At 43.6% G+C, this 23,953-nt stretch overlaps 1 protein-coding gene across 1 annotated transcript in view; it reads left to right on the plus strand.

The window, feature by feature from the left end:
• Window positions 1-1,987: 1,987 nt before the first annotated feature.
• The window catches only part of KIF26B (kinesin family member 26B), a 271,683-nt gene continuing 249,717 nt past the window's right edge, over window positions 1,988-23,953 (plus strand). The window contains exons 1-2 of the mRNA XM_033144389.1: window positions 1,988-2,374; window positions 3,332-3,733. Coding sequence (XP_033000280.1) covers window positions 2,312-2,374; window positions 3,332-3,733 — 465 coding nt within the window. The 5' untranslated portion in view covers window positions 1,988-2,311. The remainder of the gene's footprint in view (window positions 2,375-3,331; window positions 3,734-23,953) is intronic.

The raw sequence follows: 23,953 nt of genomic DNA on the forward strand, positions 1-23,953 counted from the left end.
CTAGCATGGAGAAAACCGGCCCATGTGATGGAGCATTCCACACAAATGACTAAACCCCCCCCCCCCAAATGGGACAGTGGCTAAGAGACGGAGCAGTGAATCAGGAACTTATCAGTTCAGAGTTAAACTCTGCTGGGAAACTTACTGGGTAGCCAGCCACTCTCTCTCAGCTTCAACCCCGCATTCTCAAGGCGGGGATAATAATGTTGGCCTGTCCTAAAGGGTTGCTGCAACAATTGCTAAGCTAATGAGTTTGAAGTGTTTTGAACACTGAAGTGGTATAAACGCTAAGTATTAAAATGATAACAGGTGCCAGATAGAGTGATTTTAAATCGTTTCCATGTGGTAACTGCAATGTGCAGACAGGCCCGAAGGCTTTGATTATGTAGAGGAAATAAATGCACCATGCATTACATAGCACTGACATGAGAGAGGTTGGGCTGGAAGCCAAGATCCCATTATAGCCAGGGCTATTAGTATGGCATACAAATTTGGTGTGGTACAGGACTTCAGTTTCTTGAGAATCTCAGCCTCTGTGTTGATGCAGGAAACCACACAGAGGTATATAAATATAACTGTATGCATGCACGCACATGCACACATACACAATATCTCACTCTCTGTTGTGTAGATTGTTTTGCCATTCACCTCACTGGGGTGTGGGTTTCAGTCCAGGTCTACAAAAGGCTACCTAGGGTTGAGAAGGCAGAAATGCTCGATGCTGCAGTCACTGATTCTTCCCCACCAACACACCAATGATTTTGCAAAATATATTGATTTCTAACATTTTAAAATCTCCTGGTAGGCAATGCAGATTTGGGATACAGGTGCCATGGGCATAGCTCGGGGGGGGGGGGTGTGCAGCTCTCCCCCTTAAATCAATAAAATCAATAAAAATACTTAACTAACTGACCAATTGCATTGCAGATAACTAGGTTCTTGCCCCCCCCCAAATAAATTCTAGCTACACCCATGACAGGTGTCACGGATGAGGAGCTTGAAACAAGCCCCTCTGCGCATCTTCATACGGATGGATCTTGTCCTAAGTTTAGCAGCTTACTGGTATCTATGTCCTGCCAGCTGTTTGGGGATAAACCTTGTAGAAATATTAATGGTTGTCTTTTACACTTTGGGATAACCTGTGCGCACAATCCTTCCTGAAGCAGAAGTGTTTAAAAAAACAAAAGCAAAACCCTGGTGTTGAGATCTTATGTTTGCTATTCTTAACCACTTGGTATCCAGAGATCCTTTTGTCTATGCATATAGGCACTGAGGTCCTGTATGGAGGAAGGTAGGCTGGGTGGGGTGTCAGGCATTGCTTCCTACTCCTTCTCTCCAGCACCCATCAGAACACTTGCAAAACCCAAACTGACTAGTGCCTTTGAATGCCAACCATGAACAACCAGCTACTATGGTGCAGGCAAGCCCATTCCTCCCCTTTCTCTTAGGAGGGAGGGATTTGAGAGAGAGAGAGAAAAAAATCACAAATGTCAGTCAAGAAATACTGCAACGAAAATGGACCCTCCACAGTCAGTCAACAGCCAGCCGCCTGTAGTTCAGCCCCGGCAGCGTTTTTGCAGCTTTCAGAGGTGGCTGTTGCCAGTGTCTCTTCTGCAGAAGCAGCAGCAGCAGCAGCTCCAGGAGTGCTGAGCTTTTCCCCTTGCAAGAAACTGCTTGGCCAAAATGGGGAGAAAGATATTGGCTGCAAGCCTCGCGGAGGCTCCTCCCCGAGCCAGGATCCTGAGGTTTTTGGAGGATTTCTTTTAACTCCGTGGCGAACCTTGGCGAAGGAAACAAGTTGCCACACACCACCACCAAGTAGCAACGGGGAGAAAACGCTGCCTCTCCAGCAACACCCAGCCAGTCCTCCGCTTCTCTCCCTCTCTCTCTCTCCTTTTGCTAAAAATCTACCTTGGATGCGATTGTTCCTTTTTAGTTGTGCAGGGAAACTGGCGCTGTCTGCTCAGACTGGGGAACGCCGATCCCTTGGATTTCTGCACACACACAAACGCACAGAGTGGGAATAAACGAGAGAGAGAAGACAATGAGGGCAAACATGATCTGAAGGGGGGGAAAGATACAATCTCACCCTCTCTTGGGGCTCCGGCAGCGTTTTTTTCCCTGGGATCGGGGATTTATTTTTATTGGTGGTATTTTCTTGGGAAAGGCAGAGGGAGGGGGAAATCGACTTCAAGTGCGGAGCTGCTTCCAGCTGGTGCGTGAACCTTGCCGGATTTGGGGGGAAAAAAAGCCCCTTGGATACAAATTTGCAGGAAATCCTGCCGCGGGCGCCGAGATCATCACCCTCACCATGAATTCCGTGGCTGGGAATAAGGAGAGGATCGCGGTCAGCACCCGAAACAGGAAATATGGGGTAAGTTGCCCTTAAGTAAAGGGGAAGGAGGAGGAGGGATGCTTGCAAAAAAAAAAAAATCCGACAGCGCTGGGCTTTCACACAAAAGGGCTACGAGCAGACACGGATTCTCCCCCCCCCTCGCCCCCAAGAAGCCGGTCGCCTTCTGAAGAAGCGGCAGGGTGCCCAAAGCCAAGGGGCAGCCGGGGGTGCCTTAACCAGTTCCGCCCCTTGGACGCGAAAGAGAGACTCTCTCACTTCCTCCGCGGCTGCAGATGCCGAGCGCTTGGGCAGCAGCAGCCCTAGGACTCCGCACTCCTTTAACTTTTGCAGCCTGGGGTTCCGCCTAGACAGGCGTTTCTGCGGGGCGAAATGTGCTCGGTGGATCTCTCCTCTCCCCCGCTGTATATATAATACAGTAACTTGACTTCCGAGGGGCTTTTCCACACGTACGAGAGGGGCGCGCGGCGGGATCGCCAGGGAGGGAGAGAGAGAGCGCTCCTTGGAGGGGGCTTGGATTGGAAAAACGTGCGCGCACACACCCACCAATTCACCAATTCTGCAGGGAAAATCGATCTCAGGTGGTGACTTTTTTTTTTTTAACCCCGCTTCTTGGAGATCAGAGATGGGGCGGGTGTGCCTGGAGGTCAAAGGTGCCAACTTGAATAAAATATGGAGGGGGGCAGGTGAGCCCCGCCCTGCATAATTGATCACATGATGTGGGGCATGCACATCATTTGAATGGCAATGTCCATCACCTTGGGGGCTCAAATATTTTTTTGAGGGGGCGCGGAAAGGGACCTCGGCCCCCAGAGTTGGCTCCTATGCGTGGAGGGGTGTTTTAGCTGACTTGGGGTTATTGTTACATGCAACATCTCCACGAACCACTTGGTTCCTAGCAATGCAACTTTGCTGCCCCTCCTTCCACGCCCCCCCCACTGATCTGCCTCCCTTCCCCGTCCCTCCTTCTCCACTCAGGTGAACGACCCCTGCTCCCCGACCAAACCCGCGGCTCCCTTCTCGCCCGAAAGCTGGTACCGGAAAGCTTACGAGGAATCCCGGGCCGGCAGTCGCCCAGCCCCGGAAGGAGCCGGCTCCATCCTGGGCTCGTCCGGCACCCCTTCCCCGGGATCGGGCACGTCGTCGCCGGGCTCCTTCACCGGGTCGCCGGGCCCCGCTTCCCCGGGGATCGGCAACAGCTCTCCCGGGTCGCTCGGGGGCTCGCCGGGCTTCGGCACGGGGTCTCCGGGCTCCGGCAGCGGAGGAGGCTCCTCCCCGGGCTCCGACCGCGGCGTCTGGTGCGAGAACTGCAACGCCCGCTTGGTGGAGCTGAAGAGGCAAGCGCTCAAGCTGCTCCTGCCGGGGCCCTTCGGCAGCAAGGTGAGCGATTGAGTGAGTCGGTGGCCCGATGGCCAGCAGGGCTTGAGTCTCTCTCTCTCTCTCTCTCTCTCTCTCTCTCTCTCTCTCTCTCTCACTCACACACACACACACACACACACACACACACGAACACGAGTGGAGAAAGCGTGAATTAACAAAGGAAGGCAGGAAGGAATAAATCTCAGAGCAAGGAGACAGGACATTTGGGGAAAGGAAAGTGAGGGAGCAAGGAAAGCAGAGGGGGTCTTGAAAAGAATAAGGGGATCAAACTCCACCCCCCCCATTATTTTGGAGAAAGAGGTGATCTCTCTTAACCTGTGGCCGGGTATCCCTTCCCGCATACAGCGCAGCTCTGTAGCTGAGCCCCCCCCCTCATCTTCAGACAAAAGACGTTTTTGACATGCTCAGCACAAAGTGAGAGGAAGCACCAATGGTGTAATCTTCTGTTTGTGTTACTGGTTTGTAATGACGGCGTGCCTGCATACGCGGCTTAAGGAGAGTTCGGTCTGAGTCAATAAATGCCTCTGACTAGTCAAATAATTAGTCCTGCAATATACCATTAATATGGTTCCCAAGGTTTGAAAGCAACCAGTGTTCGGTTCAAACTTCTATTTTCTTTCTCTTCTTGTCCATTTCCTTTTAAAGAAAATACCCATCTCTTTATTAAATCTCATATGCGCAGCTGCAAAAAAAAAAAAGTATTTCACATTTTCTTTTTGTTGTGATTGCACAAAAATGTGTCAAGCCACATGTAAGGGTAAACCCTGGCGATCTCTCATGGGTGCACATCTTGTGATGCGATGGGCAATCCTCTGGAGGGAAATGGGTGGCCTTCTCCAAGGAGATCTGGCAATGAAAAATAAAATGATGTAAAGTATAGACATGCAAGGTTGCTCTTTCCATCCTCAGTGTTGAGAGGAGAGCCTCAGGCTACAATCTTCTAGGTGTGTGCAGTTTCCTTGGAGGAAACCTTGGTTAATGGTGCCTACTCCCAGGTTACATAAGAATAGCCAATGGCCCATCTAGTCCAGCATTCTGTTCTCCAGGGGCCAACCAGATAGGTGCCTGTGGGAAACCCTCAAGCACAACGCTCTCCTTCTGAGGTTTCATTGATAGGCTGATCCTCCATGAATTAGGTTAGTTTGCCTCTGATTGCAGCCTGACTTGGGGGATAAGTCCCATAGAACTCAGTGGGGCTGAACTGCTGAACAAACATGGATAGTAACTTCAGTGATGTCCAGTGGATAAGGAACTGGTCTGAGCTCGCAGTGGTCAACTCAAATTCTCATAAATTCTTTATGCTGACTCCCAGCCTGTAGCTGCTGTGGTGGTGCCAGGGGTCATGGCAGCTTACCTGGACAGATCAAGGCTCTGCAGACTCACCAGCAGAAGCACTGGATTGGTGCCACAAGTGCACCTCTGCATCCCTGACTTTGCTGCCACCTTGCCCAGCATCATTCAGGTACCTTGTAGGAACGTTGGAGGAAGAACATGAGAATATCAGGAGCGTCTGTGGAATCAGATGGTCTGTGTAGTCCAGCATCACAATGGCCAACTAGATGCGTATGGGAAGCCTGCAGGCAGTATATGAATGCAACAGCACTCTGTCCACCTGTGATTCTCAGCAAATGGTATTTGGAGGCACACGGCTTCTGACAGTAGAGAACAAAGCCATTGTGGCTAGTAGCCATGGCTAGTCTGGAGGGCATTCCCACAGTTCTGTCCCACCAGTTCTGGCTGCTACTGCCTTCCAGCCACAGCTGCTGCACACTAAAGCCACCACATCAGCACTGGCCCTACCATTAGGCAATGTGAGACAGTATTCTTAGATGACAGCTGCTGAGGGGGGAGGAGCAGGCAGAGAGCTGTGTGTGCCACATGATCTGCTCTGCACCCTCTAAGTTAGCTTGCTGCCCTCAAGGGCAGTGGAGGATAATGCTCATATTGCATGTGTTCAGGCAAGATTCAGGTACCTGTCGGTTTGGCATTTGTCTGTGGAATGCAGAGGGTACTACCTTGCCCTTTGCTCAGGCAGCAAAATGTTTTGGGATGGCCCTGCATCATGGGGAACACTGGCCCCAGACTCTGCAATGGATTCTGAGATGCAAATGAAACACCAAGAGTTGCACTTAAAATTGCCATTTCAAACAGATGTTTTGGGTTCTTTGGTGTGTGGGGCAGACATTCACCATGGGTGAGCTAAGGGGAATAAACATAGACATTTCCATTGAGACTGGTGGTGGGGGCTCCTCCCATTATTGAATGCTCATCTCGTTAAAAAAAAGAGTTCTTCCATTCCGAATGAAAGAAGGGTTCTTACATGGCCTTCTGCCTGACATGCTAGTTTTCTAAATGTAGTACAGTGTTTTATCGTATGAACGTTCTATTGTATGAATAGCCATTTCTGTAAGCTCACCCCTCCAGTCGTAATGGTACAGTCTAAACACAGGTTTACCATCTGCATTAGAACCGAGCCTTAGTTTGCCACCTATTAGATCACAGATGGGAATTCCAATCTTCTGTCTTCATGGTATAATTGCGTAAGAACAATAGAGAGTGTGGAACACTTCATAAATTAAATGTGAAATAAGTGTCAAAAAGCCATTTAATTTGATACCATTTTTGAGGTTTTGAAATTGCTGGATAAAATCATGCATTGAAAGGATATAATGTAGTCTGTGCACACACTCCATGTTCATGCAGTTGAATTAAAATGCCTTATTCTCACATTATTATTTTTTGTATTTTACACATCTGTGAGGTGTCCTCTGGCTTCATTTTACTACCTGCATCTGGCAGTTAAAAAGGCTACTGTGCTCACTACTCATAGCAGCATTTGCTCAGTCTGGCATTTTCTTGAGTTTTTGCCTTTTAAATTACCCTGCGTTTACTTGGTACTCCCATCCCCTCCCTCATCTAAATCAAAGATTGTCTCCATAGCTCCTTCCTCCTCCATCATTTTGCTTCTACTATATGACATCACCTCTCCCCACTATTTCCATTGCAATTGCACAGCAGACCGCTGGCAGGTCTCTGTAGTTCTACTGAGAGGCATGCACATTAAAGTGCCACTGGATGATCAAAGTGGCTCACATGCTATTTCATGTGTGTAGGAAGGAAAATGTGCCAGAAGAAAGCCTTGCCTTCCATTGTCAGCTCTGCAATATAGTGGCAGGAACTTCTGCAAAAAGTATGATTGGTGATCTGGGTTGTGGAAGAGGAATAGAAGTGTACAGAAAGTGTGAAACTAACCAACATCCATGGTTTATGGCGTAACCTGTAATATCTTATGCTGAGGGCATCACAGAATATCATAGTCTGTTGTGAACAAATCTGCATTTATAACTTGCTTGAAGGGTGTAACTCTATACTGCATAGTCTTTATCTGAAGAAGTCCCACAAATGATGGTGCCATCTAGGAGTGACAGCTTCCATGACACACTTGGGTTTGTTCACAAGTTACGTTTCTGTTCTAATTTCTTTCCTACAGTGCTTCCACATTGCCACATCTGTGGTTCTCCCTGAATGGTTATGACCATGGAAATTCCTTGGCTTTAAAGGTTGCTGAGCTATAGTTAATACTTCACTGACCTGGCTTGCAATCTTAAGCTAAACCATGGTTTAGCATGAGCATGTGTGCTGCTTTTTGCCAGTACCGTAGCTATGGGGGAGGAGAGTTGGGCTAGCTGGTTTTTTTTTGCCCTGGGTGAAGCCTCCAGAGGGGCTCCATTGAGGTTCCCAGCCTGTGTCTGTGTGTAAATAATAATAATAATAATAATAATAATAATAATAATAATAATAATAATAATAATTTATTATTTGTACCCCGCCCATCTGGCTGGGTCTCCCCAGCCACTCTGGGCAGCTTCCAACAAATATTAAATGCATTAAAATATCACAGATTAAAAACTTCCCTAAACATAAATGTGCATGGGTGTGTGTGTGTGTGTGTCAAACTGGGTTTTTAACCTGGGTGAAATAAAACCTAGTTTTGTCTGTTTTTGCTTATGCATCATGTGTCATCCAAACCTGGTCTCTTTGGTTACAACTTGTGGTTGGTTTGGAGAAAGCTTAACCATGAGCCTGGGTGTAGATTACATTTAAAGCCAAACCTTGGCTTTTCTGCACTTTTAACAAACTACAGTTCCAGGATTCTTTGGGGGAAAGTTAGGAGCTCTAATAGTGCTTTAAATGTGTGGTACGAATGTGGCCTAAGGCAGAAAATGCCATTCAGTATATAAAGAGGACCTTCCTCTCTCCACTGGATAGCCACTGCCAGGCCTCCTCTACAGTGGCTGTGAGGCATACATTCCAGATCCAAGGTCATGATTTTAAGTGGGGAATGAGTCCTGGTACCTCTCTTCTTAGAAATTAAACACAGTGGAAAAGGGTTTCTGCAGCTTGGCCATATCGTCAGAATGGCTTTGCATGATTTATGTCACCCTTTTAACGCTGAGTTCTTTATTTGGATTGGATATCAAGATGTTTTGAGGTGAAATCTGGCAAAATCCTACCGCAGACAAGCCACTCTTTGAAAGTAGTGCGGCAAGATTACCACATATATTGCATAAAAAAGTTAACAGTCCCGAAAGCTCTGTCAGAGGCTTTTGAGCTGATGAAGTGTTAAAAGAATTGTAAGCGTCTCTCTCTTCCATGGTAACCCTGTGGATGTTGGAGGGCCAGTGGGTTACGTGAATGTGACACAATGCCATTCAATTTGCACTGTCAGGCACAAGTGTTATCAAATGGTAATATTTACTCTTCTACTTCAAAGAGGGGCTGGTTTTCTTCTTCTGTGGTTTGGATCAAGAGGTATCAAGTGAAAACACTGATTGCTGTTGAAGGGTCTCTAGCACCGGTTTGCTGAATTGCATTTATCACTACTTATTTATGGTGCTCTTTGAATTAAAATATGGATGGTCCTAAAGGACTGACTGAATTGAATCCTCCGTTTGCATAGCATATGTGGTTATATGAATTGCTCACTGCTAAAACAGTTATTCCAAGTGCGCAAAAATTAAAGGCTGGCTGAATCATAAATAAATGGTTCCACAAATCACGTGTTTTTGATAGCAGTAGTAAGTTTGTAGTTTTACAATCATTGGTAACCTTTTTTAAATTCTGTACCAGAACTGGTGACATATCCCACTGAGTGTTGCAAGTGGAGTGCGAGAGTTAAGCTGAATGGTGGAAGATTCAGGACAGATAAACAAATGTACAGTACTTTGTCATACAGCAGTTAAACTATAGAACTTGCTCCCACAGGAAGCAGTGATGGCTAACGACTGGGATGCCTTAAAAAAAGGACTGGACAAATTCATGGAGGAGAGAAGACAATGGCTACTAGCCATGATATATATGCTCTGCCTCCATTAGAGAAGGCAGTATTGCTTGCTGGAAACCACAGAGGAGGAGAGTGCTTGTGTGCTCAGGTCCTGTTTGCTAATTTCCCCACAGGTATCTGGTTGGTCACTGTGAGAACAGGATGATGGACAAGATGGGCCATTGGCCTGATCCAGCAGGCTTTTGTTACGTTATTAGCAGTGGCTGAGTTGAAGCAGGTCGCTTCCCTATTGGTAGCAGCTGCTGGTGAGAATCCTCCCAAGTGTCTGAAAATATTGAACACATTATGTGGAAATAATATGATACAGTGGAACCAGCCTGATGTACAGAAGCTGGTGAATAACATGGGCACCTAGAAGGAATCATCAGGAAAAAAATATTGCAATAGAGGCCTTTGAAGTTCTTCATTGTACAGTCTCCAACTGAATATTAAAAATGCCTGAGGTGTTCCTTAGTTTTGGAACTTCTTGACATTATATTTGTTGGGCATTGCTGAAAACAAAGGAAATGGAAAATACGTTGCCCGAGGGCAATATGCAATACATTGTTAAAGCTGCTTGCAGGTAATTTGGCTAGACCAGCCTGGGTTCTCACACAAATGGTGCTGGATTTTCCTAACTGCTAAGTTATATGACAGGCAGGCTTCTGAACTGCATTGTGGTGGTAATCATTTTATTTGTATGCCACCTTTCCAAAGCTACAACGTAGTAGCTTAAGGCAGCTTAAAGGTAAAGGTAAAGGGACCCCTGACCATTAGGTCCAGTCGTGTCTGACTCTGGAGTTGCGGTGCTCATCTTGCGTTAATGGCCGAGGAAGCCGGCATACAGCTTCCGGGTCATGTGGCCAGCATGACAAAGCCGCTTCTGGCGAACCAGAGCAGCACACGGAAACGCCGTTTACCTTCCCGCTGGAGCGGTACCTATTTATCTACTTGCACTTTGATGTGCTTTTGAACTGCTAGGTGGGCAGGAGCTGGGACTGAGCAATGGGAGCTCACCCCATTGTGGGGATTCGAACCGCTGACCTTCTGATCAGCAAGCCCTAGGCTCTGTGGTTTAACCCACAGTGCCACCCACGTCTCACTAAGGCAGCTTACAACATAGTAAAAGCTACACATCTCCAAACATAACAAAAGTCGCCACAAACAAAAAGCACCAAAAAGTATACAACGAAATAAACAATTTCCAGATAAATCATAAGATCCAAAATAAGAGACACAAAACCTTAAAGCAGCAACAGCAACAGCATCAAACCTCCCAGCCCAAGATTGTGTTCAGCAGCCTCAGCTTTTAGGCCAGGTGGAAAAAAGCTCGCAAGGCAGGGGAGCAGGTCTTCCAGGACTCATAGCCAATATGGTCTGCCCTCTTCTTGACTCCATGAAGTGGTGTTTGTGAGGAATCTGTCATTGATAAAAACACCAGGACTTATCACAAGAGCTGGAACTACAGTAGCTGCTGCAGTGCAAGAGGGAAGCAAAAAGATGACAGTGAAAGGCGCTTTTTACATGTACAGTCAAAACAACAGCCCAACAGCAGTGCCTCATAGTGCCATAGGTCTTGAAATGACTCGAATATTGAAGACCTCAGTCTTCTCACCAAAGGAACCCCCCCCCATCCAATATTGTACACCCTCCCTGCTCCAAAATTAATCAACATATTCCAGAGCCTATAGCAATGGGTTTCCAGCTTTGGTTCATGAGGGACTGCGTCTTTTTTCTTTGTTGCTCTCCTTTTGCGCTGAAGTTAGGCCAGGCATAGGCAAACTCGGCCCTCCAGATGTTTTGGGACTACAACTCCCATCATCCCTAGCTAACAAGACCAGTGGTCAGGGATGATAGGAGTTGTAGTCCCAAAACATCTGGAGGGCAAAGTCTGCCTATGCCTGACTTAGGCCTTGACTAATGTTGCTGTCAGTGCCCACCCAACTCCATATTTCCTGCAAAATGGGGATGCCTCTCTGTTAGGGATGCCCACAGGATCCCGTATAAGCTCTCCTTTTTCCGGACCAAGAAAATGGCTGCACTGGTGCTTCAGTAGCAGAAATTCAGAGAGGAGGGTTGGTTTGGGGTGTGTGTGTGTGCACAATAGCTATATACCTTTTTAAAAATGCAGTAACTGAAACTTATGTCTTACTACTGAATTCCAAATTGATAAGATCAGCCTGATTTGTGTAAACCAAGGATAAAGAACCTTTTTCTCCTCAAGGGACCATATTCCCTCAGGAGAAAGTGCTCATATCAGCAGCAAGCGGGGCCAGATACCAAAGTGGGTAGCGCCAACCTACACCCCGTTCTCACACACCCCATTCACACAATCACACATACCTAGCACACAAACACAGTCTTATGCATGTGTGCACACACAAGCCCTCTTGACTCATGCACACATTTAAAATACACAGCACACAGTCTTCCCTGTTCAGCCCCGCTCCCTCAATTGATATTTTTACTGTAAACCTCTATGGCAGAAGTTGCTGGTAGTATACAACTGTAAGTGTAGCCTACAGGAAGAATAATCAAACGTGTGTTCTAATTCTTGCCCATTTATCATTTATGAATCCAGCTGACTTGCAAGGTTTTTTGGGGGGTGGGGAGGGACTCCTGCTGATAACATCCTGGAAATTTCATTAGCTCTCATAACCATTGTCAGCAAAAGAGCTTTATAATCAGTCAGCAATATATATTTTACATTTTTGCACTTATTCCTTCCTTAAAATGCATAAACCTTGGCTAGTTAAGGCATGACAACTCTTAATATAACAATCCATTATCAGTTTTCACAGAAATATTAGGTTATTAATACTGATTGAATGGGAACATTTAAAAAACCGGATCATGTACTTTGAAATGTTTGAATGTATATATAAAAAACCCTATTGGGTTGTAGCTGACTTAAGTCATATTCAGAGTAGACTCGCTGAAAAAAATGGATTTAAATTAGTCCGGGTTCTATTCGGAGTATGATTTAGTCAGATACATCCCGTAATAGTTTGCTGTTGTCATTGCGTGACCTGACTGATCTTTATGTATGAAAACATTTGCAGCCATACATTACATTTGCCACAGCAAAATGAATACTTAACCTAGAACAAGGGTACATTTGACTACCTCATAGCTATCACGGAAGTGTGGAAAGTTAACTTTAACGAGAAACATTCACTCACAATATGTCAACAGGAGGAAAACTGAGGGACTTCAGTTTTGGTTATGTTGACAAAGCTTAGCTTTTAATTACAGAAACACAAACCTTAATTTAACCATTTCAGTGCTTGCTTTAGAGAAGGGAACATACAATCCCCCCTCTCCACTATTAAACATACATGAAAAAATCTTTTAAAATAACAAACATATTGTCATTTGTTGAGCGAATAAATGTGTCCTCAGTGAAAAGCAAAGGCATAGTTCAACATTTCTCCGTTTACTTGACGTATCTCTTCATGTCCTGGGGCACAGAACACATACCGCATAACCTGCTACCACCAAGCTATGAGCTCTCCCTACAGAATCCCATGGGTGGATATTGGAGGACATATGGGCATGGCTTTGTTATATTTCCCTTTTTGTTAGAACCTGTGCTTAATCCACTTTCTGTACCTTTCTATCATTTCTGCCCACATGCTCTTGATTTAGCCTTTCCACTTCAGAGATGTTTGGTGGCCAAAGACTAATAATATTAATAATGAAAGAATCCCTGCAGCTGATATAATGGAAAATGGGTTCCTGTTAGCTCGTGGCTACTTTAGGGAGACATTTCTAGCAGAGACAGGACAGTAATGAACCCTTCCTGAAAGCTTAGCAAGTAGCAGAATAATGGAATTTCATTTCTGTTCAGATCTTTAATATATGAATAAGCACAGCCGGACTGTATGGGGGACTTAATTTTGTAGTGCAAAAATCTCAGTCACCTAATCATTTCATCCCAAAGTCAGTGTAATGCAAATAGGATTATTGCATTAGAAATGTGATTTTAAATGGCCTGGAGCAGTAATTTGTCAGCATTTGGGAGGATTAAGTCCATTAAAGTTTAGGCAGCAACAGCCAGTCTTTTGTATTGCATCATAGGTCACAATACCAAACACTGAGCATAACTTGCTGAAAGCACATTTTTGCAATTGCGGGTCTCCTGGCAGGGAGAGCACCTACCATTTGCCTGTGCCCTTACATTACAGCACCTAGAATTACTCCGATTGTGGAAGCAAACCAGAGAAATAAAGAATAGTTCTTAGACTTGTTGATGCTTCTCATTTTTATTATTATGAAAATCAGAGGTTTAGGTCTTTCTTTAAAATCAGAGTGATTCAAATAATGGATCTTGACCCCCCCCCCGGGAGATACCTGACCTGTAATTTTTAACATTTGCTATGAGAAATAATGCACACAGTCTTGCTATCCGAACACAATGTGTTCTCAGGAAATTGTTAGGTGAACATTCACATAACAAGTGGATCACTGCCATTGATTCCTATGGGGAAATTTCTAATGCATTCCCAGCAACAAATTTTTTATCACAGAATGAAAAAACCCAGGAAAACCCTCTGAAACCTTGCAAAAGTCAAACAAGGAAGGGAAAAAAATGCTATTATTTGGCCAACCACCCCACCCTTCCCACTATGGTTTCTGGAGAAACGGCTGTCTTGGACCAGCAAAATAATAATAATAATAATAATAATAATAATAATAATAATAATAATAATAATAATAATAATTTATTATTTATACCCCGCCCATCTGGCCGGGTCTCCCCAGCCACTCTGGGCGGCCTCCAACAAATACCAAAATACAATAGAAAGTCACAATTTAGAAACTTCCCTAAACAAGCAAAAGCTTGTTTAAGGCTACTTATTTGTTTACAGTACTACATGCAGGTCTGGTTGTTGGGATATCTCAATCCACACTGTTTATAACAAGGATTAGATCCTAATTCATCATGTTTGGATAAGTGAATTTTTGTGTAACGAGTGTTCGGATAGCAGGACTTGCCTGTTCTGTCAAATTATACTCATTTATGTGCTTGGCCCTCTATTATAAAAGTGATTGGGGTGAAAAAGCACTCATTATAACTTTGGCTGGGTCATACCCTAGATTTGTTACCTAGGTTTCCTGTCTATCAGTTGCTGAAGTATACCAAATACAGTGGTACCTTGGTTTACGAACTTAATCCATTTACAAATGGAACACACTCAACAGGAAGTGGAACATGTTCTGCTTCCAAGGCAAAGTTCACAAACCAAAACACCTACTTCCGGGTTTGCAGAGTTCTTAATCCAAGTTGTTCATAAACTAAGCTGTTCTTAAACCAAGGTACCACTGTATCTTACAAATGTAATAGGACCATATCCCCTAAATGTAGCTTTTTGCTGGTAGAATATCAGCTTTCTGCTTTTGATGCATATTCCAATAACTTTGCTAGTATATGTTGAATTCTGAAGTATTAGAAATTGTATCATTTGGGCACCAGATTTGTGTACATATGATGCTTGCTTTCCGGATAGCAGGGTAATGAACCTTTTGAAACTGAGATGGCTCAGCTTTGTAGTTCATTTGGTTTGATTGTTCAGTTTTTAAAGTACAATTTTAATCTGACAGAAGTTAGAAAGAATGTAATCATAGTATCATAGAATTGTAGAGTTGGAAGGGAGCACAAGTGTCATCTAGTCCAACCCCCTGCAAGGCAGGAATATTTTGCCCAGCGTGGGGCTTGAACCCATGACCCTGTGATTAAGAGTCTCACATGATTCTATGCTCTACCCTCTGAGCTATCATTTATTGTTTATGACTACTTTTGTCATGTTTGTAGTTATGTAAGCTGTAATATGTTGTAAGCTGCCCTGAGCATGGTTTTAACTTTGGAAAGGTGGCATACAAATGACTGACTGACTGATCACAATGCAGACACACAGCCAGCACATCACATAACTTAACAGATACAGAAATCCAACACAATTTTTGTGAGAAACCACAAGCCAAATTACTTGCAAGCAGCTTTTAACAATGTCTTGCAGATTGGTCCTGGATAACATATGTATTTTGCATTTCCTTTGCTTTCAGTAACGCCCAACAATTATAACAAAGTATTTATCCACTGTCAAGAAGTTCCAAAAGTGAAGAATACCTCAGTTATTTTAATAGCCAGTTGGAGACTGTACAGCTTCAAAGGCCTCTATTGCAATATTTTTCTGATGACTCTTTATAGATGTCCATTATGGATGTTATTCAGCAGCTTTTGTACACCAGGCTGGTTTGCACAACCCAGGAAGCCAAATTATGGCTTGCTGGGATTGTGCAAACATGCCCCCGGCCCCCAAGAAGCTGAAAATCAGTTTGCTGCTTCCTGGTCTTGTGCTAATCCAAGGTTTGGTTGGGCATGCCATCTGAACCTGCGCTTGTGGTTAAACTTTCTCTGTGCTAAATAATCAGCCTGTAGCTAAGGTTTTTCTTCATGCCAGAGTGAAAATGTCTGGGAAAGAGTAATGCGGCTGTGAGCTCCTCTCCTGGAGCCCACATGTCCACACAGTCCCAGTATGCCACAGCTTGACTTAGTGTGACTGTGTCAAGCAATAGCAGCCAGTGTGTTTGGGGGTGGCTGGAGGAAGAAGTCATTGGGAGATGAGGCTCAGAATTCTCACTATGCTAAGAGCTAAGGTGCATTTTTAACTGCTTCTAAAGAACCATTCTTGAAAATGTATTGGTGGAAGTATATTACACCCATTTACCTCAGGGAGGAGATTTGTGCCGGCAAGACTCTGGAGTGTTCTGTAGGGTTCATGTATCCTACTTGGGGAAGGAGACTCCTTCATTACAGTTCTTTAATCACATTCTTTCCCTCCACAAACATTATGTTGTGGATTTGGTTGGTTGTAGGTGTTGTGTGCATGTTTTTCAAAATGCCTAGCCCATGATCAGTTATGATGTTCTCTCTGGGAATGTTTGAGAATTTTGGGTGCTTAGTCCAGATCTCAAAAAACCTAATATCGCTTCTTCATATTGCGTTACTGTTTTAGGGTACAACTTTCAGATCTCCTTAGAGAGGAAAAAGTGGGATAAAATTGGTTTTAAATAAATACATTTCTTAAATAACCACATTTTGCCTCACAAGAAAGAGAATTTGTGGTGTTTGCCTTGTGGGTTAAGGAGAGAGTTTTACAGTATATATGTGTTGAAGAACTATTCTATAACAATTTCTCCTCTATTAAAAAAAGAAAAGATCATCCATCCCAAATATGGGTCAGCACATTGTACTGGGCAGACTGCCCAAATCAGCAGATTGTTAGAGCCAGAGTAGCTTTGTGTACAGAGGAAAGAAAACCGTTCACACAGACTCAGCCGCATCAGCAGTCTAATACCCTGGATTATTTTTGGAACATCAGATAATTGGGATAGTTCCAAACACAAAGCTGAACAGCTTGTTGTGGTTTTCTGTGCAGAGCCATAGACTACTGTACATCCTGCATTTTTATTCAGGCATGGTTTCAGCAATTTGTAATGTGTGACTTGTCACAAATGTCAGAAGTGTATGACCTGTCATATATAATGTGCTGGTATGAAATCTGTTAGCTTTTAGAACTAGGAATCTTCACCACCTCTGTATTACAGAGCTATGCACTGACATATTCTGTGATCAGATGCCACAGGATAAACAGAAATGGATTGTTTATTCTTTGTACAGAACTCCACCACATGTATCCCCGCCCCCTTCTAACATATTAGAAAGCACATTTCTTTGGGTGAAGTTTGGCAATATGCTAGTCATCTAACGTTGGCTCTGATAGACTCATCAACACCAATCTATACATTTAGAAATAGCATTCCGTACTTGGGACCACGCCACTTTTAAATGTAAGCAAGGAGTTCAAGTTTGAATGCTTTTCCATGTCAACCCCCCGCCCCCGCCCCCCATACACAGAGAAATAAACATGTGAGAGGATTGGTTTGCTTATTTTTGTTACAGCATTTAGTTATGAGATTCCCCCCATTCTGAAGTAGCAGTCCTAGGAGAAATGTCAGTTTTTAACACCTGAATCAGTCCCATACTATTTGCTTGTACTATGTTTGACAATTACAGGTGGGTAGCCGTGTTGGTCTGCCATAGTCGAAACAAAATAGAAAATTCTTTCCAGTAGCAGCTTAGAGACCAACTGAGTTTGTTCTTGGTATGAGCTTTCGTGTGCTCATATCTGAAGAAGTGTGCATGCACACGAAAGCTCATACCAAGAACAAACTCAGTTGGTCTCTAAGGTGCTACTGGAAAGAATTTTCTATTTTGTTTGGACTATGTTTGACAATATTAAAGATACTCAGTTTCCCCTTTTCAGTGCTGTTACCTTAAAGTGACAGCAGCTAATATCATCAGCCAGCTTTAGCTAAACCAAACCATTTCCCCCCAACCAGATTTCAGAGGTTGACTCAAAAGCCCAATTCTCTCTCATCCATCACAGAGGATGCCTCACCCCTGCAGCCCCAATATGTAATGGTGCTGTAGAGCCATCCCACTTCTTAGATGCTATATTGCCAGAACAAAAGCTATTGCTCTTCATTTGTCTGCTCATTTCTCTGCTTGCTTAACAGTGGCTGGCAAGAAGAAACAATAAAAGCTTATTCTGCAGCAAACTGGAAGTCATGACTCATGCGTTTCTCATTCTCTAATGAATGTTATTAACAGTTAACAAGTTCTCTAAATCAGGTTAATATTGGTGGTATCACTCACAGTTGTCCCACTAGAAGAATTAGCACTCTTTCAACACTGCGGAGTGAACATTAGAGTCTTAAGAGGGGAGGTGGTGGGGTTCTCCAAACTTTGGCACTATTTAAGGCAAAATGTACCAAGAATACTAGGGGTAATTTTAGTATACTTCTCTGCCCCCACCTCCCTTTCTCAAGCTTTTCCATGCTGTGCTTTCAAAAAGGAACCCCTCCCATCAGTCAAAGGCTGTTTCTGAAGACTACTTGGAAACTGCTGCTAGTTCAGTTTATAGATGTTAGGTTACTAACTGGGAAAGCAGCTTTCTCCCGACTGAAGCACAGTATGTTTGAGGACTGGGACATTTACAGGGAAACCAAAATGCTTATTTACAAAACTATTGTACTACCAATTTTACTGCACACTTGTGAAACATGGACCACTTATAAACCCCATCTCCAGCTCCTCGAAAGATTCCATCAACGGTATCTCCGAAAAATTGTACACATCACTTGGGAAGACAGGCGAACTAATGTCAGTGTACTGGAAGAAGCAAAGATCACCAGCGTCTAAGCTATGATTCTTCAACATCAACTTTGTTGGACTGGTCATGTTGTTTGGATGCCTGAATATTGTCTTCCAAAGCAACTACTCTATTCCCAACTCAAGAATGGAAAGCAAAATACCGTTGGACGACAAAAGGGATTTAAAGACTCTCTCAAAGCAAATCTTTAAAAATGTAGTATAAGTACTAATAACTGGGAAACACTGGTCTGCGAGTGATCTAACTGGAGAACAGTCTTTACTAAAGGTGTCATGGACTTTGAAGAAGCACAAACTCAGGGTGAAAAGGAGAAACATACTAAGAGGAAGGCATGTTTGACAAACCTTCACCATGATCAACTCCCGCTCGGAAACCTATGTCCCCACTGTGGAAGGACGTGTGGATTTGGCTTCCACAGTCACTTTCGGACTCACTGTTAAGACCGTGTTTATGGAAGACAATCTTACTTGGCTATGAGTGATTGCCAAAGAAGAAGAAAAGAAGAAGGCTAACTGGGATTGGCTGTCGGAAGCATATTTTTAGGTTGTGAAAAGCCCTGAGATCTTACAGATATAGTTTGGTATACAAATTATTATTATTATTATTATTATTATTATTATTATTATTATTATTATTATTAGCGCCTGTGTGGTAGGAGATGGGGCACAGAAGTGTGATATTGCCACTTGGGTCACCCAGGCCTGGACCCATCCCTTCCTCACTGAACCATCTCATCCCCCCCCCCAACCCTTTGGCTGGGTGATGGCTACGCCTAGAGGTTGGACTGGTTAGAGCAGCCTAGGCCTATCACCCAGCCAAAAAGTTCTGTGGGAAGGGATGGTTCAGGACTGGCTTGAGTTTGCTAAAGGAAAGGCTTCTTTCCTCTGTCGAACTTGTTTTTGCTGCCTTGCTTCAGCAAAAAGTTCAGGAAGGCTTCACAGGATAGGGTGATTGGAAGATGTTTGCACTGGGTGGAATGGCAGTGGCTTTTCAATAAACACTAAAAAGCAGAGCCCCGCCTTCAGACATGGCAACCTTGTGGAGCTGAGTTCCAATGCTTCCAGGTGAGGATTGGTCAATTGTTGGGGTTGCGCCAAGATGGGAGCTGGATTAAATGTGGGTAGGGAACAACGGCCAGAAAAATTGCAGCGTTTAGGACTTTTTAGTTTAGAGAAATGGTGAGTAAGACGTGACATGTTAGAAGTTTGTAAACTTACCCCCTCTCTCATAACATTAGATTTCGTGAACATACAATGAAGTTGAATGCTGGAAGATTCAGGACAGACAAAAGAAAGCACATCTTCATGGAGTGGAGCTAAACAATGAAACTCGCTCCCACAGGAAACAGTGATGGCCACCAATTTGAATGGATTTAAAAGAGGACTGGATGAAGGCTATCTGCGGTGACCAGTCATGATGGCTATGTTCCACCTCCACTGACAGAGGCAGCTTGCAGGCAGGCAGAATGCTGTTGTGTTCATGCCCAGCTTACAGGCCTCCCACAGGCATCTAGCTAGCCATCTTGTGAGAATAAGATGCTGGACTAGATCCAGGAGGATCTTCTCATGCTCTTATGTCTTGGTGGGAGGAGTCCTGGGATATTGGCAGTGGGGGAGCCATGTGCTCTTTGCCTGGGGCAATGCAGACCACCACCTTCGAATGCAACCTAAAATGGCAGTAACCTGTTATGCCTTACCTTATTGACTCATGTTCCATTTCCTGCCCTTATAATTGCCCAAGTCCTCTTGTGCTCTGAATATTTAAACAAAACTGAGTGATGAATTGGAGGGAGTGGCTGGACCGAGGGAAAGACAGTCCCTGAAGCATCTTGCAATTGTTTTTCTTTTTAAAGACTGTGTGCCTATATGCAAGCAATTTCTGTTGGTGAGTAAACACATTAAGCTAGCTAATGCATATTTGTGATTGTAATATATTTAATGTTCTTAACCATAATATGCTTATTAAAATATGGCTATAATTTTGCTAATAGAAAGCAGCAACATGATTTATGAGTAATGACAAAATTCATTCCCATCCTCCCAACATATTTAATATTTATGTGAAAATTTCTGTATTCAATTACATCTAAATATCTAGCATTTTAACAGTGGCCTATTCAATGGAAGGTATGCACAATACATTTTGTACAGGGTAATGTTCAAAAATTAGCTTTATGGAAAGGGTCTTTTACAGTGTGACACTATGTAGATTTAGGAGGAAGAAACACCCACCATACTAAACAGGGCTTACATCCTGGTAGATCATAGTAATTATTTCTGAATTTGCATCTGTACATGGCAGATGCAAATCTTACCCCTCTTCTGCACTTTTTTGGGGGATGATGCATTTCCTCTCTCTCTTTTTTTCTTCTTTTTTGGCAATTTTTAAGTGGCCAGGATTTAAGTGGATCTTAAAATTTGACTTACCCAGTTTGTACCACTGCCATGAGTAAAGGGTTTCCTGTAGCTTGCGTGTAGGTGTCTAATCCAGCCCTAATGTATAATGTACTGGGGAAAACCGAGGGTGTATTGTATTTCATAATGTCTGTGAATGCATCAGCATTTGTGGTCATTATAACTAAGTTTTAACTACTTATTCTGATAGTTCTACCCCACCTTTTGGGCTCTTTCCCATGTTGAAATGCAGATTCTCCTATTCAGTTATCTGACAAGCTGCTTCTGAAGGTCAGGCACGGTGCTTAGAGAGTGTTAGAAGGTTTCCATGTTTCAAAAAGTAAAATTCCCAATACCCTGATCTTTTTGGAGGAAACCTAACCGCAAAAATAGTGATTTTAAGCTTCTTGAGCTGTTTCCACTGCATCCGGGTTTCCCCTGACATTTTGCTAATTTGGCAAAATTCCCCTGATGCCTTTTTTACACCCAAAAACCAAGACATGTCAGGAATTTTCCTGACGTATGGCAAGCCTAGGGTGTGGCATCTGACGCAGTGCAAGGAGCTATCATTGGAAACAAATGTCCTATTGTACATGCAGAAAAAGATGAAAGAGCACAAACCAATGTTTGGTTTTCAGCCCTATTGTCATAGATTTAGACTGGTGCTGGTGCACCTTTTCCAAACGCATTACCCTTTATATCCCTTGAATCTTTGCCAAATTCTTGGGGATAGTAATTGACAGCACGTATCATTTAGAAAGGAACAAACTGGTGTAAGCAGAGAGCAACTTCACTGGGTGACATTACAGCACAGGGCAATATCATGTAGTTGATTGTGTTATTATACCAGACATTAGAACTTACGCACAGCTTGGCTGTTTTTGTTGATTAATTTATTCATAGCTTTTTTTAGCTGGAACTCGTTGGAACTCAGTTCTGGCACCTCTCAGGTGGACGCCATTATCATTCTAAGAGAACGAGGGAGGCATTCATGTGGTGCAGTGGTTAAGAGCGGTAGACTCGTAATCTGGGAAGCTGGGTTCGCGTCTCCACTCCTCCACATGCAGCTGCTGGGTGACCTTGGGCTAGTCACACTTCTCTGAAGTCTCTCAGCCCCACTCACCTCACAGAGTGTTTGTTGTGGGGGAGGAAGGGAAAGGAGAATCTTAGCTGCTTTGAGACTCCTTCGGGTAGTGATAAAGCGGGATATCAAATCCAAACTCTTCTTCTCTTCTCTTCTTCTTCAAGGTGCATTCTGGCACCTCTTTTTTTCTAGAAAAACAGCACTGAATTTATTATTGTTTTTCACTTTTGGAATATGGAGGCTGAGAGAGCCAGTCCTGATGTGTTTTATGTACAGATAGAGAGGGGGGCTTGAAAACCTTGTAGTTCAAGGAGATAAGAAAGATGAAGCAAGAGAATAATAGTGGGCAGAAAATGACATGCCCAAGTTCAGATATCAGGTCACACCAGGTGGGATTGGTTCCTTATGCGTCCAACTCCCTGATACATGACCCAACCACTGGGCTGGATTGTCTGATATTAACAGCTTTGTCTGCTGCTGATGCAGCAGTTAAATAATGGATGTTGGTGCTTGAGTGCTCCCCTGTAGCTCTGTGTCTCTGTGTATTGCCTGCTTAATATTCCATTTCAGTTTAACCAAAGATGAAGCATCTAAAATGCCTATATCTTTCAGGAGTCATTTGCACTGAGCTGAATTCTTGTGATGGTTCTTTTTTAAAGCAGTGAATTGTACATCAATACAAAGGGAATATAAAGAAGAAGGGACAAGGATGTGTGCATATGAGAGAGAGAGAGAGAGAGAGAGAGAGAGAGAGAGGGAGGGTGGGGGTGGGGTGGGGGAAAGAGATTTTTTTTAAAAAAAATATACAGGTAGTCTGTATTTTTTGGGGTCCCTTTTTATCAGCACAACAACAAAGTGTCTATTCTTTCTTCTACCTTCTACCCTGAACTGAATCACAGTAGTTTGGATCACTGCAACAGGCATGTAGCAGGAAAGCCAAGATAAGGGCTCTTTTTTTGTGGCTGAATTTCAAGGGCCGGAGAGGATTGTGTGGGAAGCCAGGGCAGAAGCAGTGCTGCTGAGGAACTAGTGTATAGTAATGCAAGTGGATGACACTGATAAATTGCTCCCCTAAGCCAGCATCTGCAGCAAATTGTCAGACTGAGACGAGTTCCCGGCATACCCTATTCCACTGTGTGAATGAAATCTCAGTTGAACCATTATTTACCCATCTACCTGTGAAATGTGGGAGGATAGGATTCATTGCCCTATTGCAGGTTTGATTTGATTTTGCTTTAATACGCCATGTGTGTGTGTATCTGTTCCTATATATATATATATATATCTTTGTGTGTTTGTGTGTGTGTATGTTGCCTTCTCCAGTGATGGATAGTGACTAGCCTGTTTCTGATTAGCAACATAGCTCTTGGGGGAGGGGGAAACTAAGTGGTTTTCTGGGTAAAGTACTGACTTTCCAAGGTCTGGAATCCTGTTTCCACTAAATGAAATGAATTTAATGGTCTTGACTTTGTTCTTTGTAGCTGAAGGAATGCACAGTTAAGCAACTACTTAGTATACTTTCAAGGCTCCCCCTTCCCCAGCTCCCCAGCATACCAAGAACTGAAAAAAAGAAATATATATGTAGACACACACACACACACACACACACTGCACTTTTAGGGCTCATCGAAACCTCTGCTTGTCCCATGCCTAGGACAGTCTGAGCAATGTTCCCCTTGTCCTGCTCTTTTCCCAAGGAAAACCCATTCTTTAGTACTAAACAGAGCAAATGTCAATCCAATTTGCTGTTTGCTCCAATTGAGTACTAAAGAGCAGGTTTTCCCCGGGGTTGCCGAAAGCAGCGGGACAAGGGGAAGCCCCCCTAGTATCCTTCATTTGCTGGAAATGTGTAAAAAAAATACAATTTTTTTCTGATAAGCTGCATTTTCTTTCCTAGTCTTTTCATTGATTAACAGTGAGCATTCGCACAGGAAAAATCCCTACAATCACAAGACTGATCACTCACCCTTGGTTAAAAAGAAAAGTACAGATGGAGTCTTCAAGTCTTGCTATATCCTAGTGTACCATAGCCACTTTGAAATAGATTTAAAGCCAGTTCTTCTACAAAGGAACCAAAATATCAAACCAAAACTCCATGCAATTGCTGCAGCATTTTATTTTATTTTTTTACAAAAAACCCGCTAAAAATAACTAATGGATGATTACTTAAAATTAGATCTT

The sequence above is a fragment of the Lacerta agilis genome, chromosome 3, assembly GCF_009819535.1.
Source record: "Lacerta agilis isolate rLacAgi1 chromosome 3, rLacAgi1.pri, whole genome shotgun sequence".
Taxonomy (NCBI): Eukaryota; Metazoa; Chordata; class Lepidosauria; order Squamata; family Lacertidae; genus Lacerta; species Lacerta agilis.